At 35.8% G+C, this 15157-nt stretch overlaps 1 protein-coding gene across 1 annotated transcript in view; it reads left to right on the top strand.

The window, feature by feature from the left end:
- Nucleotides 1–8551, top strand: part of Hcn1 (hyperpolarization activated cyclic nucleotide gated potassium channel 1) — a 348290-nt gene extending 339739 nt beyond the window's left edge. Inside the window, exons 7-8 of the mRNA XM_075976028.1 lie at nt 4225–4389; nt 6439–8551. Of these exons, the coding sequence (XP_075832143.1) occupies nt 4225–4389; nt 6439–7340 (1067 nt within the window). The 3' untranslated portion in view covers nt 7341–8551. The remainder of the gene's footprint in view (nt 1–4224; nt 4390–6438) is intronic.
- Nucleotides 8552–15157: the final 6606 nt, after the last annotated feature.

Genomic DNA, 15157 nt, shown 5'->3' with positions numbered 1-15157 from the left:
AACCAAAAGGAAAAGACCCAAGTGATCTGGTGGGTTTTTAAAGCGATTAGAAGTAAGACGCCAGTGATCATACCCTCCTTATCTTTGTAATTTGTTTCATTTAGGGCCATTGAAAATTTAAATCCATGCATGTTCACACTGGATAACAGAAGAATGACAACAGCTGTTTCTTATTTAACCGAAGGATACTCTAAGAATTTCTAAGTTCAATATCTAGTATTTAGCTTCCAAAGTTTAGTAACATATGTATTTCATATCTGTTTGTGAATGATACCATGTAAAGGTGATTTATATAGACATTAGACCGCTGACAGAGTCACAGTGGAATGAAAAGATGCGAATTGGCAGAGGAAGGGGAAAGAAACTAAGGGGGGGGGTGAAAACCACAAACTCCAATGAAAAAATACATATAAACAGCAAAGGGGCATGATGTCACATCAGAATGTTTGAGGTCAACTGGGATGAGATGAGAGTCTCATGACTTCTAGAAGATAGAGCCAATGATTGGCCCATCAGTTCAGAGCACACACTGCTCTGGTAGAGGACTAACTTGTATCTTGTAAGAGAAATGAATCAGTTGAACATAGGGTGAGAGCTATGATTTACTTGACAAGTGAGTAGCTATAGACGGCCTAAGTGATCATAAACAACAACTGCCAACAGCATAGTAGGGAAAGCAGTAGCTGTAAAAGCTGGGTCATCTCCATGCACATTCAAATTACCAAATCTATATTGGAAAGTGTCAAGACTGTGCATTCAGGATCATTTGAATATTTATCATGATACAAGTCTCTCCATATGTAATCATTCCTTTATAATATCCATATTAGAAAAATGTAGAGCGCAATAAAAATCAATAAAAATCCGTTAGAAATGTATAACATTTAGTCTGCATTTTAGAAATATAAAATTTGGAATATAAAGTATTACAAAACTGATATTTAATGTTATGTCCTAGCCATGTTTCTTTAGATTTCTTTTCAAACTACATAACTTCCAAAATACTGCTGTAAGACAAGCTTGATATGCAAATTGGTAAATCGATATGTTAATTGTCATACCATATGGAGACAATGTTATTTCTAGTGTAACTAATAGGAAGACCAGACGTATAATAACTATGAAAGTAAAACAAAGGTGATGGTGTTTTTCTGACATATATTAATATGAGATACTGGGTTAGAAAGGTAAAAACAAAATCTGAAAAAAAAATCGCATTTTCTGCTAAAGGATAGTTACTTATTTTAAGACATTGACATTTAAAAAATGAAACAACTTTCGATTCAGTTACAGGCTGAGTCTAATTTTTCACATAAATTCTAGACCTCAGGCTAAACACATGACTTCAGAAAGTCCGTCAAGAGTTCCCGATTAACTCTGTGTCACTGGGATGTCAAACTGCATGAGAGGTCAGGGAAATCCTTCTGAGTTGGAAACTGCTTGGAGCCATTTTCCCGAACCTCGGGAAATAACTGCTTTTATAGGTGACAGGGATGTCAGGTGGGCTTAAATGTTTAGAATCGGGGTTAACGAATGTCAGCAAAAATAGCATCGGGCAGATAATACATCTCATAGCCAAAGGATTATTAAAAGTGCTCACATGGCATGCGAGGGCACATCTAATCCCTCAAACTGCAGTCTTCCTGATGCTGAAGCTGAGACCAGCTTTCTCATGTGCCTGTTACCGGGCGAACTGCTGACAGTTCTCGTCTTAGCCAAGTTCAGTGGCCTATTAGCCACTTCTGTAATTGCCCTGTAGAGCACTCTGGGAAAATCCTATCTCATTAAATATGTCAAGCTCTCATTATTTGAAAGGACAATTATAATATATTACAATGTACTCTGCAGATGAATGGATTCATCACTAGGTAAATGTATGCTGTTCTTCCTTTGGTCCTTGGAGCTGCAGATTGAGCTGGAGCCTTGCATATGCCATAAATCCCCTTCCACTGAGCTACTCCGTGGCCCCTAAATGTTTACATTTAGGTCATGTGTAGTTGGGTTCTCAGAAAATGAACAAAGGGGATAGGCAGACAGTCAGAGAAATAAATAGGATCTATAAAATATGAGGACACTCTTTCATAAATGTACATGTTAGACAGCAGGTTTATCAGGAATTCTGTTTCATTTCTAGGCTCTTTATTTCAACTTGTTTATGGAATCAACTTGAGCATTCCAAAGCAACTTAAATTTTCTCCTGATGATGTAGAACATATCTATAGCTAAGAAAACATTGGTAAATTTTCTTTATTTTAAGACCGAGTAAAAACCTGAAAGATATTTTGTGTGCTTTAAACTAGGTAGATGAAAAGGTATATTAAAAAAAATATGTGTCATATCTATCATGGGACTCATTGTATTATCAAATATCAGTAACAGAAGTTGGTGTCATAGTTTCCTTATAGAGTGAAATTCAATTAATATTTCATCTCATAGGCTATGTTGCTTTTTGGTTCATTGATTCAACCAACACAAATTAAAGCAACTATTATGCACCATGTAGATATTATAGGTATACAGGCTAATGAGACCTTATAGGTTAGAATAAAGTCTGTACTACAAATCTGATACTAGTCAAACTCTAGAGATTTTAATTAAGCATAGCTGTTTACAAAAATGTCCAAACAATGAAGGTATTGTTTTCAGATCTTCTCAAATAAAAGTCATCAGTCTAGACTACAATCAAGGATCTGAACTTCTCAGGCCAAAACCTTTTATGCTACACAGAAACAAGTTTTTCTTAGAAACCACGAGTGCTTTGATGTGAATAGCTGGATTAATAGGAAGTTACTCTTACTGACATTTAGCCATCATCTTCAGATGTTTCCTTCCAGGTTTCTGCAGAAGCAAAAGAATGATGTCTGGTTTGTTCATGTCTTCCTTTCTGCCATCTTAGCATCTATCTCCATATTTTATCCATATGAATAGCTAAAACTCATAAAATAGTGTAAATCTCAATTGACTTGCACACTATTTACATAACTTTAAGTGTCAAATAAATTCTTTCGCTGAAAAGTCTAGATATTTCAAAAACCTTAATTATTTAAGAAACGTTGTGATAAAAAGTTTAAGTATATTTGTATGTACTTGTTAATTTCTTTGTGTTTGCGTATGTATGCACACATATGGGTGAGCATGTGCCACGGCACGTGTGTAGATAGAAGTCAGATTACAATTGTACCAGTCAGTTCTTTGCATCTACATAGTGAGTCCCAGGGATTGAAGTGGTTAGCGTTGGCAACAAGTGTCTTTATCCAAAGGACCATCTCAAAAAGAAAAAAAAAGACAAAAAGAAAAAAAAGAATGAAATTACTTCCAAGTTTTAAAAAAGGCAAAACCTACAAGAATTTCACTTAATTTATAGAATTTTGAAAATAATCTCTTGTAGGTTAGTTAGCAAATTCTAATTAGAAACATGAAGTTGCCATATTTTAAGGATATTAGCTTTAGTGGTGAATTCTCCTGTGATATTTAATTAGGAGGCTACATTTGTATATTTGAAATATTCCTTTCTTCATTCTAATCTCAAAAGGAATACATAGAGTACACTAAGCTATTCTGTTACATATTCACCTGGACCTCAGTCCTGATTTTATTTTTTTAATATAAACTTTCTGAGCCAGTGATTATACACACTTTTGATTCTATCTATAGCATATTATCTGCTTCTTGCTCCCTAGAGTTCACAACATCTTCTGATTATAACTTTTTCCCACAAACATTATGGATTTCTTAATGTTATTCAAAATAAACCACCCTCCCTGTATTTTAGAGTAGAAAACACTCTCTCCTATTTGAAGTCAAAGCCTTCATTGTTTTAAAACATTTACAGTTTTATGAGTGGGCATAGTCTAGTGCCAGATGGTAAGACCCGAAAACATACGTTCAACGAACAGTACACGGATTGACCAGGCTATCTTTAGGAATATGTATGTATAATGTGAAAAAGAGGCCAAGAATTTGAAGGAGAATAGAGAGAGGTATACGGAAGCTTTGGAGGAAAGAAAGGCAAAGGAGAATTGTAATTATAGTAAGCTCAAAAATAAAATTTAAAAATGAAAATTAGTAATATGATGGTTTTAATAGCCAAATGAATTTCCTGATAAATAGAAAATGGATGCTTCTAATCATTGGCTACAAACATGAGGCTTTTTTAGTTGTTTGAGGCATTCAAAACTTGGAAAAGAACCTTACCAATCAAGTCGTTCTCCCTTTTCTTTACAGAGATTTGCCTGCTAACCAAGGGCCGGCGCACTGCCAGTGTTCGAGCGGATACATACTGCCGTCTTTACTCCCTTTCGGTGGACAATTTCAATGAGGTCTTGGAGGAATATCCAATGATGAGAAGAGCTTTTGAGACAGTGGCTATTGACCGACTCGATCGGATAGGTACTCTTAGCTTTCACCTTTCCTCAAGCACAATTTCATTTTAGTTTCGAATTCTAACGCATAGATCCCTTGTAAATTCGTGTGGGAAAAAAAGCATACAGCTGTGTAGAGAATAGTTGTTTAGAAAGAGCCGAGGTCGTTTCTGCTCCTCTAAGTGCCCTGGATTGATTTGTTCATGTCTGTTTTCACTAGCTATGCAATCTGATAGCCCAACTTCAGTTTGAATCATCAGGTAAAAAGCACTGGTACAAATTCCAGATAGCATTAAAATAGTATTAAAAGTCAATACCACGAGTCTCTATTGCATTCTAAATTTTACCATAATGGTTTTTTTATCTTCAGGGGCCAGTTTTACATTTTATACTTATATGAAAAATTGAAAACTTACACAATTAAACTGGTCTCAGCCAAAACATCAAAATGTTTGTAATACAGACTCAAACAGAATAAGCTTTTTCTGGACATACCTTACATAGATGTTTACATTGCAAACATCAATGTTGTGAAATACTTTGTGCTACAAAACAAAAATATGTTAAATAGAACTTATTAGTTATGCTAAAGATTTGCGTAGTTTCTCCCAGCAAAGTAGAACCACGTTGTCTTGCTGTGAAATTCATTAGCTATCCTGGAATATGCTGAGAAGATAGTTTGAGTTCTTTCTTCAAGCTTTAACCCTTTTGTAACCTTTCCTTCCCCTCTTACTTTGAGTAGTTTTGCCCTAGATTCGTAATCCAGCTTAGCTACTCTTCCCTGTAGAAACCTTTCCTTGTTTCTCTCCACATACCAGGAAGAATTGCCTTAATATAGTCTCAGATAGTCTCCTACATTCCATGTCACACCACTGCCTTTGTTATGGTAACTGTTCTTAAAAAATACTAAACTTTATGAAACTTTATGAATGGAGAAAGCATCTTGAACTCGCCATTATATTTGCAATATCTGGTCCACAATCCATGTATGTTGAAGAGGGGGGAAGGAGGAGGGAATAAATACTCCTGAAGCAGATGGAGTTGGGGAAAGTTAAAAGTAAAGAAAAGGTGTCTCCAGATCTTCATTCTTAAAAAGGTAAGGTCTTCCTTTTTTATGACAGCCTCTCACTCCTCTTTCCCTTTATATAGCACAGAGAGAAAGATTTTAAGGGTCAAAAACAGGTGAGGTAAAGTAAAGGGACTGTGTGGACAGTATCACAGGGCACAACAACCATAACAGAAGTTCATATGGATAACTTTGTTAATTCACCGGGCTTAGTCATCCAGGGAGATGGTACCCATGCAATAAGTAGACATTCCTAAGAGCTGTATTTGAGGACAACCTCAATTTGCTATGCTAGTGTTCATGTTAGACACAGAGACTAACTTCTTAGTATTTTTGACCCTGATAAAACTCTAACAGTTCTTTATGAAAATGTATATCAAAAACAGTATCAGATTCAGCAACCTGGGTCTGATCTGAGGGATTGCCTTTCTACGGGAACCCAGATGATTCAAAGGAAGTCAATTAGTCACCGGGAGCAAGGGTTCACAGTCAGAGTTTCTTCCTTTTTCACAGCCTCTTCCCTCTCCAACTCAGACTTCTAAGCAACAATCTTAACCTTCCCATGTCATAAATGCGGTGAAGACAACTGCTTCCCAATCTGGACCCTTGCGTAAATGGTTCTATCTAAAGCCTTTCGTTGACGGTGTGTCCCAGAGCAAATGTCCCAATGTGGCCTCTCATTTCCCATTGCCTCACCTTGTAGTCACAACTCGTAATTAAAATAATGGTTCAACTCCTCAAATTTTGCTCCTGTTAAACGTGTACATTTCTTCTAGGAAGCATCTTTCCTTTTGCCATCTTTAGTCTTTACTATTTCCCTAGTTCTAAGCATTAGCAACACTATTCACGAGGCAGATGTTTCACTTCTGTTTGGCGATGACAGGTTAAGTTCTCGACTTGTAAACCCGTGGGTCCTAACGCTGACATACATCACCCTGGAGTAGCCAGTCTCTTGTGGCAGTTTTAGTTCCTTTCAGTCTGTCTAAGTGCCTATTTTTCCTTTGCTGATAGGCAAGAAAAACTCCATTCTCCTTCAGAAGTTCCAGAAGGATCTGAACACTGGTGTTTTCAACAATCAGGAGAATGAGATCCTCAAGCAGATTGTGAAACACGACAGAGAGATGGTCCAGGCTATCCCTCCGATCAACTACCCACAGATGACCGCCCTGAACTGCACATCGTCAACCACCACCCCAACCTCCCGCATGAGGACACAGTCTCCACCCGTCTATACCGCGACCAGCCTGTCTCACAGCAACCTGCACTCGCCCAGCCCCAGCACACAGACGCCCCAACCCTCGGCCATCCTCTCGCCCTGCTCCTACACCACAGCAGTCTGCAGTCCTCCTGTACAGAGCCCCCTGGCCACACGAACTTTCCACTATGCCTCTCCCACAGCCTCCCAGCTGTCGCTCATGCAGCAGCCTCAGCAGCTACAGCAGTCTCAGGCACCGCAGACTCAGCCGCCGCCACCACCCCAGCAACAGCAGCAACAGCAACAACAGCCACAGACACCCGGGAGCTCCACCCCGAAAAATGAAGTGCATAAGAGCACGCAGGCACTTCATAACACCAACCTGACCAGAGAAGTCAGGCCCCTCTCGGCTTCGCAGCCCTCGCTGCCACATGAGGTGTCCACTATGATCTCCAGACCTCATCCCACTGTGGGCGAGTCCTTGGCCTCCATCCCTCAGCCCGTGGCAGCTGTCCACAGCACGGGCCTTCAGGCAGGGGGCAGGAGCACAGTGCCACAACGTGTCACCTTGTTCCGACAGATGTCCTCGGGAGCCATTCCCCCTAACCGAGGAGTGCCTCCGGCACCCCCACCACCAGCAGCTGTGCAGAGAGAATCTCCCTCAGTCTTAAACACAGACCCAGATACAGAAAAACCACGTTTTGCTTCAAATTTATGATTCTTGCTGATTGTCAAAACAGAAAAGAAATACTCTAGGAAACAGAATATTCCCAGATATTATTTTATTCTATCTCATGATAGAGCCCTATAGCCTACTCTGAAAAGATATTTTAGACAGCTCTGGCCTACATGCAAATGTAAAAAAAAAACATATATACATATACAATTAAATATATATCACTATATATAAATGCCCAAGAGAAGTTCTAAAGACTTGTATAGCATTCAGTGTTACATGTCTTCCTTTCTTTAAATCCATTAAAGGATTAAACACGTTGTGTAAGATCATTGATTTCTAACATACTTTTACCTAATTCCTTTGATATGTGTATTCCTCTCTTTTATGAAGAGTTCTTGGGGTCGATGGCATCAAAACTCGAGTTTTCAAAAGGCAACTCCAATTAGTTCCAAAGCAGCACCAATCAACGTTTTCTTTCGTTAGCTGTGCCTCTGCATCCAAATTATTGATTATGCGGGATGAAAATAACCAAATCCCAGTTTAAAACTCTAAAGTGTATTTCGGTGCTTTCAATTTTGAGTTAGGTGAACAAACACACACCACATGCTCAGCCACCACAGGAGACAAAACATTGCCACTGCGAAGGTTTTCTCTGACCTCAAACGTGGTCATTGATTCGGCAGGAAGGGTGAGGAGGTAGTTGTCCTCATGTGTTATTGGACTTTTACCAAGACTCAGTCGACGTTAGTTGTAAATAACTTTCCAACCCAAGTAAAAGTAACTACCTGTGTTGTGTAGAGGTAAAAGTCACTCACTGTTTAGAATTCAGTTTTAATGGCTTCACTTCAAAACTGAAGAGTTTTAAATTTCACAAAACCGAATAATTGTGACAATTGTTCAACTGTAATGCAATTGCTTCAGACCTACAATATTATTTTAACCTGCAATAATATTTTATGCAAAATTGTATGCTTGGATCTACAAATTGCTTGTATTACACCAAAAATTATTACTTTTCTTCCTTATTGACATAATCAAGCATCTGAAACTAGTCCTGGCATGCTTTGGGGGCAAAAAAAAAAGTAGATTCCAATCAGTAATTGTAAGAAAAGGCTTACAGTATTTCTCACTTCTAGAGGATATAACAATTCCTTAATTGTGTCTTTTAAAATTCTTAAAAGGCTGACTTGGATCTCTGACTTAAATCTAGAAGTGAGGTTTTTCACTTTAATTTAATATTATCGCTGTTACTATCATTTAAACAATTATTTGCAAATCACAGCTTGGTTTGGAGTTAACTATGTTCTGTGTCTTCATGTTAGTTGGTAGTTTATTGTGATATTAATGTGAAGAAATAAATATAATATATCATCACATCTGTTTGGAAATGCACATTTGCCCTCTATATATTGTAACTAAGCTGTTAGTAAATCTTAAGGCATGTGGAAACCAACATAGTCCTTAGACAGACAGGAGATTTGTTCTTTCAAATGTGCTGGACATAGTGTGACTGCGGCGACAGGAAGCAGGGGTGAAGTTGATCTGTCTGTAAGCATTGTTTGTTTGTTCCTTTGTTTCCTTAATTCTTTCCATGAGCATCAGCCTCTTAGAGAGCACGTGGGCTTACTGCATCCCACACATTTGGAGTATGATTGGACCACAATGAGAGGATTTTTAATGTCTGACTTCTGTAAATAACTCAAGAGTGTGACCTGAAGCGGAGGTCTTTAGTAGCACAGGCATGGATGGTCCACTTAAGAACTTAAAATCTACACATTCTGATGGCACAGGGCCTCTAGATAGACTTGAGGACCCGAAACTAAAGCAGAAGCAATGGTTATAAAGTGGATCCATTTTTGCCTGTTATGCCTTTTATGGATCTAACCCCTATAAAACCAAAAAGAGTTGTTATGATTAATTGCTAACAGATCCTAATTTGTGTGGAAACAATGTACAATGCTAGGCAATGCAATGTTATTCATTACTGACATGGTGATGACCAATAACAGCCTGTTGGGAATGATGTCAAAGAGATCATTCAGCCTACCTAGAATCTATGGGAAAGTTACAAGACCATTTATGTATCAGTACAAAACTCCTCTATTTTATTAAAATATAAAGATTAGCATCAATATATTAAGATCATGCACTAGTCCTTTAAATTATTAAAGGCCTACATTTGACAGAATTAATGGGTTTGTTAGTAATATATTTTTTATACATAAAACTTTTTGAGCACCATGGAAACATCACCAAGACTAAACTGTATGATCATTCAGTGGAACCATAAAATTTTTATTCATTTTGTACTAGAATGGACAAAGAAGTCTAAGGTTTATATGCTAAGCTAACAAAATGGTACAGGGTAAATTAAATATACATATGTACGAATGTGTATTTATATACACATATTTAGATTAAGGAGAAAGTGATTCACATTCCTGTAATATAAAGGAACAGTGCTAGGTGAACATGACTTTTTTTTTCTCTGTACATATAAGCTCAAGTTTGGAGTTTTAATCTGTACAGAAAGAACTGTACTATTGATCTTTTGCTGCTGAGAAGATGAAGAAAATGCTAATCTTGCCATTGTATGACCAGGGAAGAGTTAGAATATGTCTTTTGTCTTTGCTCAAAGCCATACATATAAATATATATAAATTATTAATAAATCCAACAAAAAATAAACTAAAATTATGAATATTTTATTTTATTGCTATACTCTAATCAAATGTCTCTCTTTGTTGATGAATATAGATTTGCCTGTCTTTCTGTCTTTGTATAATTTCCAAAGACTTATTCTTGAAAATCACCTTACAATTCTTTATAGATATTCTACAAATATAGAATGAAAATAATTTAAATAGAACATGGATTTCCCAGTCATCTCTTTGTTTTACCTTTTTCATATAGTAAAAATTTATTTTATTTTTTACCCCATGCCTCTTCAATATATTGTGTTTGTCCAGTTTTAAATCACAGCCATGTTTATATATTGGATATAAGGATGATTTTTAATTTATGTACATGACATGTTTTCTTTGGACTTTTTAAATGCCTCAAATGAGGTTTATGAAAATGAGGGTAAATACTGAAGTATTCTGAAACACAATGAGGATAAAATTATGTTTTGCAATTTACTATAATCCACAAACACACAGCCTGCCTCCAGGTCTCTATGACCTCCCCATGTGGAAATGATTACCAAGTGAATGTCATTCCACTTTTCAAAGATGGCTATTCTAGCATTTACAGACTTAAATGAACATGGTATTTTCAGGACACTGCAAAGGAAACAATCGAGTTGTTTGAGTAATTTCTACAGGACATGAACAATTTAAGCAATATGATGAGTTTAAACTTTTAGAAATATTATATTAACTCTGTAATTCCTTACGTTTTAAAGTACAAACCATGTCTCATAGTCTTTCAGGATTATTATGCAAAAATATCTCCATCTATGCTTTATTGACTAGAGGTTTTTATTTGATAGTATTACTATAATTGCTCCTTTGGACCTTACTTTCCATATTTTTATAATATTAAACTACATGACCCACATTTTTCCTATTTCTATCTCGAGCACTATAGAGCACGTGTCAATGAAAGTGTGGGTTGCGTCATTCTTGCTGCTGTTATTATTTATATTCACTGACCCTAACAGAGATTTACTATGTGCTAGGTTAGTCTACCTAAAAGTACATCAGCCTGTGCCATGAGAAAAATTCATTCCTAGAATACAGTCAGGTACTGATCTATACTGAATCTTGAATAGTCAATTAAAAAAAATAGCCATGAAATATACAGTTGAATGTGTACCGAATTATATGTAAGTTCTTTCAAATTTGTCAAAACAGTTCCCAAAATATTTTCAAAATCATGTTGGAGATTTTCTTTCAAAGATTTTTTTTTATTGATTTTATGGTTTTTTATGCTTGCTGTGGTCACTTGAAAATCGTGACTTTTTGAAGCAGCTTTATTTCAGGTATAACACATAACACATTGTTATTATTGCATGTTTTTTTAAAAGACAAATGATTGAGTTGATCATAAAAAGCAACTTTGTTTTCAAAAGTAATTCATGAACTATACAATTATTGCCTGACTACAGAAAAGATTCAGATTCTTACAAGTCGGTCTTCCCCCTCCCATTTTGAAGTTTTGAGTAATGACTATAATGAGCATTGCTTTGCTTCCCTGGAGCATTTGAAATCATCATGGATGGGTCATTCTGACCTTGGTAAAATTCTTAACTCAAAGATATAAGAAGTATATACTTCCCCATGCAGGAGAAAATATCCTGGTGAAGAAGCAAATCCATCACTACAAAAGATCACTTCGTTCTAACTCAAAGGACAATTTTTGAATACTTGATTGCATTACCCTTTGTTCAGTTCTCATAATGAAATGCATCACTTCCATTTTTCCATATTAAAACAATCGCTCTGACACAAGGTGATAAAGAACAGACACAATTTTCCAAGAAAATCTGGAATAAAGGTGATATGAGTGACATATTTGTTCCATGTATAATTTTTGATGTTCCAGATGACTTAACTAAAAAGACAAATGATGTTTTATAAAATCAAAATTAATGTGACAACCATGACCCATTCTTAATTAAGACAGTACCCAACCACACTCTTAAGTAACCATGCCTCTCTTATCTCACCATATCCCACCCCTTGTTTCCTTAGCTGAGGGTGGTTGAATAGTAACAATGAAGACTTGAAAGCTTTTGTTGAAAGAAACCTTGCCAGTTCTTGCCCCTGGCCCATCATGAGACTTGTTTAAAGATAATAGTAAAAGAAAGTATATGCAAGTCTTTGAATTCATTTCCAAGACATTTGATATAGAAAGAATGTCAGTAAAAAGAATAAATTCTGAAGACAGCATCTTCATGTAGTAATCAATGAAACTTGCTTCTAAAATGTGAATGGTTAACAGAACACTGGCTATTGGCAATACTCACATCTCACCGAAGCTTGACTGTGTCATAGACTAAAGAAAACAAATGGTAAAATAGGATTTAAATTCATTTTTATTATCAAGCCGAGAGTTTTATAATTTTATGCTTTAATCTTAATTTTTTAGAACAATCAAAGGATATATGGTCAAATTTGTGCTTTGCTATTGTGAAAAGAAATAAAATTAATTTGTGGCAGAGCAAGAACTAAGGCTATTTGTTACCTCATGCTACTTGTGAGGCTGCTAGATCTGAAGGAAGAATGAAATGAAATGAAATAAAATGAAAAAATTGCCAGCTTTGCATATTAAAAACAGCCGAGTGAGAAGAGCAAAGGCATGAAGAACCACAAATCAAAAGGAGTTATTATACACACATATCATATCATATCATAGAAATGATTCAGAATCAAATGAAGCTAGCGTCCCAGAAGGAACTGGTGGTAGCCTGTTTCACAGACTGACAAATGCAGACGTTCCTTGAGGATACCTTATTTTTAGTGTAGCATAAATCACCATTCTACCCAATGAGAACTAGCTCTTTATTATTCCATAATTACAGTCATTTTTTTATCATTTGAGTAGACCGTGTTTTTTTCCCCAGTGGACACATCAACAAAAATCAGTAATACAGCAGTTCTTTAAAAGTAAGGTCCATTTATGTTTCTATTAGATTTTTTAAAAATGACTTATAATTACTTATATTTGTAAGCAGAAATGACAGGTTTTGACAAAACAGAAGTTAAAATTTTATCAGATTAAGCATTGGTGTCTACAAAGAAAATTGAGATTTTTAGAGACATTTTCTTAAAACATATTTTAGTTTCCATTTAAACTGTGGCAAACCCCTCTAAAACAGGAGACATGCTTTAGAAAGAAGTAATCGCATAACTCATTAGAGAGATCAAAAATCAATTTGCTCACTGTATAGTATCATTTTATTTTGGCAATATGTGGTGAGGGTCTTTGTTTCTCAGTAATAATTCTTAGAAATAAAAATTGCCTGCCTAACACTATTAAGATATATTGTCAAGGTCTTATCCCAAATTCTATTGACAACAAGCAGTTCTGAATGCCTGAAAGTATGATATTCTGATATGTAGCATGAAGTATTGAGCTTGAGTAATATTAAACAGTATTTCATAAACAAAATGTTCACATAGACAAAGTAGTATATAGTCTTCCATATACCTCTATTGCAAAGATCCAAAGTATATTAACCATATTGGCTCACAGACAAAAGTGTGGAAAAGTGAAAGCAACAGTATTTATCGGACTAATCATCATAAAATGGGGGACATATCCCCAAACAACATAAATCAAAATCTGCTTGACCTCCCAATAAAAAACAGCCTTCACGATCAGTGCCAAATTAATATAAGTATTCAAAACAGTGATTAATGTCTTCTTGGCAACAGCAATTTCATTTTGGAAGTTAGCCAATATTAATTTCAAGCCACAAGTTTTTCAAACTGATACATGATCATATTAGTGCCACTCTTTATGATAAAAAGCAAATTGTGGTTCATTTGGGGTACAGCTCATAACTGTCCCTAAAGTTCTAGCGATAAAGGTCTAGCGATGATCTGAAAGCATTGACAAATACAGCTTCTCAGAGTCTGCTTATGCACAATTGAAACACCATGGTATTTTCATTAAAATGCTTAATAACCTTGCAGCTTAAAATAGAAAATATTAAAAAATAGTTTTAGATTCTTAGAGGCATAAAGGACCTGTGTTTATTTTGCACATCTTTTTAATGGGATGGATGTTTACCTAGGACACTCTGTGTTTCTATGAGTAAATGGTATTGACATTTAATTCTTAAAGAAATTCTTTACATTGATATAAAGTGATAAAGTGAGCTATCTTTATATCAGCCTTTGTCAAAAGCACATAGGGAAAATGTGTTACAAGATTTTGTCATTCTCTACACTAAGTATGAATGCTGGCCCATTTTATGATTGCCTGTATCACAGTATTTGAAACTAAACTTGACTGAACTTCTGGTATGATGACAAAGATTTTTTTCTACATGGGGTTTTTATGAACAAAAAACGGAAGGGGTGGAGGGATGGATGGATGGAAGGAGGGAGGGAGGAAATTTGACTTAACAATATTACATTTTTTAGTCATTTATTTACAGAGAACTAACTTCATCATATACCTGAATGTTAGCTGGATGAGGAAAAAAAGCACATTGGCAATCTTGCGATTGCCAGAAAGGTTCTCAAGCACCAGAAATGCTGAGTGCTTTGCAAATGGACATTCATGCATGTTCCAGAAAAATTCTGGGTGTTACTTCAGGATAGTCTTTATTTCCTTTTGGTCAGTGGTTTCTCAACCTGTGGGTTGTGACCCTTTGAGTGTCAGATGACTTTTACAGGGGTCATCTGAGACCATTAGAAAGCACAGATGTTTACATTATGATTTATAACAGTAATGAAATTAGTTATGAAATAGCAATGAACATAATCATAAGGGTGGGATGCAGCACAACAAAAGGAACTGTATTAATCAGTTGCAACATTTGCAAGATTGAGAACAACTGTTTCAGGTGATAAAATACTATAATCATTCAACTGACTTCAGTTGGTATGTCTCCCCAACAGTTTATATCTATCAAATCTTAACCAGCTTGGTAAATCTATCCAAAGGACTTCCTACCTATCAGCTCCATATGCCATATTTCAGAAAACATGTATTTCTGTGATAACAAACATGGAGTTTCTGGCAAGAAAAGTTTTGATATTTTAATTACACTAACCCTTGTAATTTTGAATCCATTATGTATTGTGAATCCATTATAAGCTTTAAAGGCTTATTATGAAAAAGTATACTATGTCTATAGAGAATTTATAAACATGCCATTTGTCCTTTATTTTAATATG

This window comes from Microtus pennsylvanicus, chromosome 6 (assembly GCF_037038515.1).
Source record: "Microtus pennsylvanicus isolate mMicPen1 chromosome 6, mMicPen1.hap1, whole genome shotgun sequence".
Taxonomy (NCBI): Eukaryota; Metazoa; Chordata; class Mammalia; order Rodentia; family Cricetidae; genus Microtus; species Microtus pennsylvanicus.
This window is presented reverse-complemented; position numbering and strand designations above follow the sequence as displayed.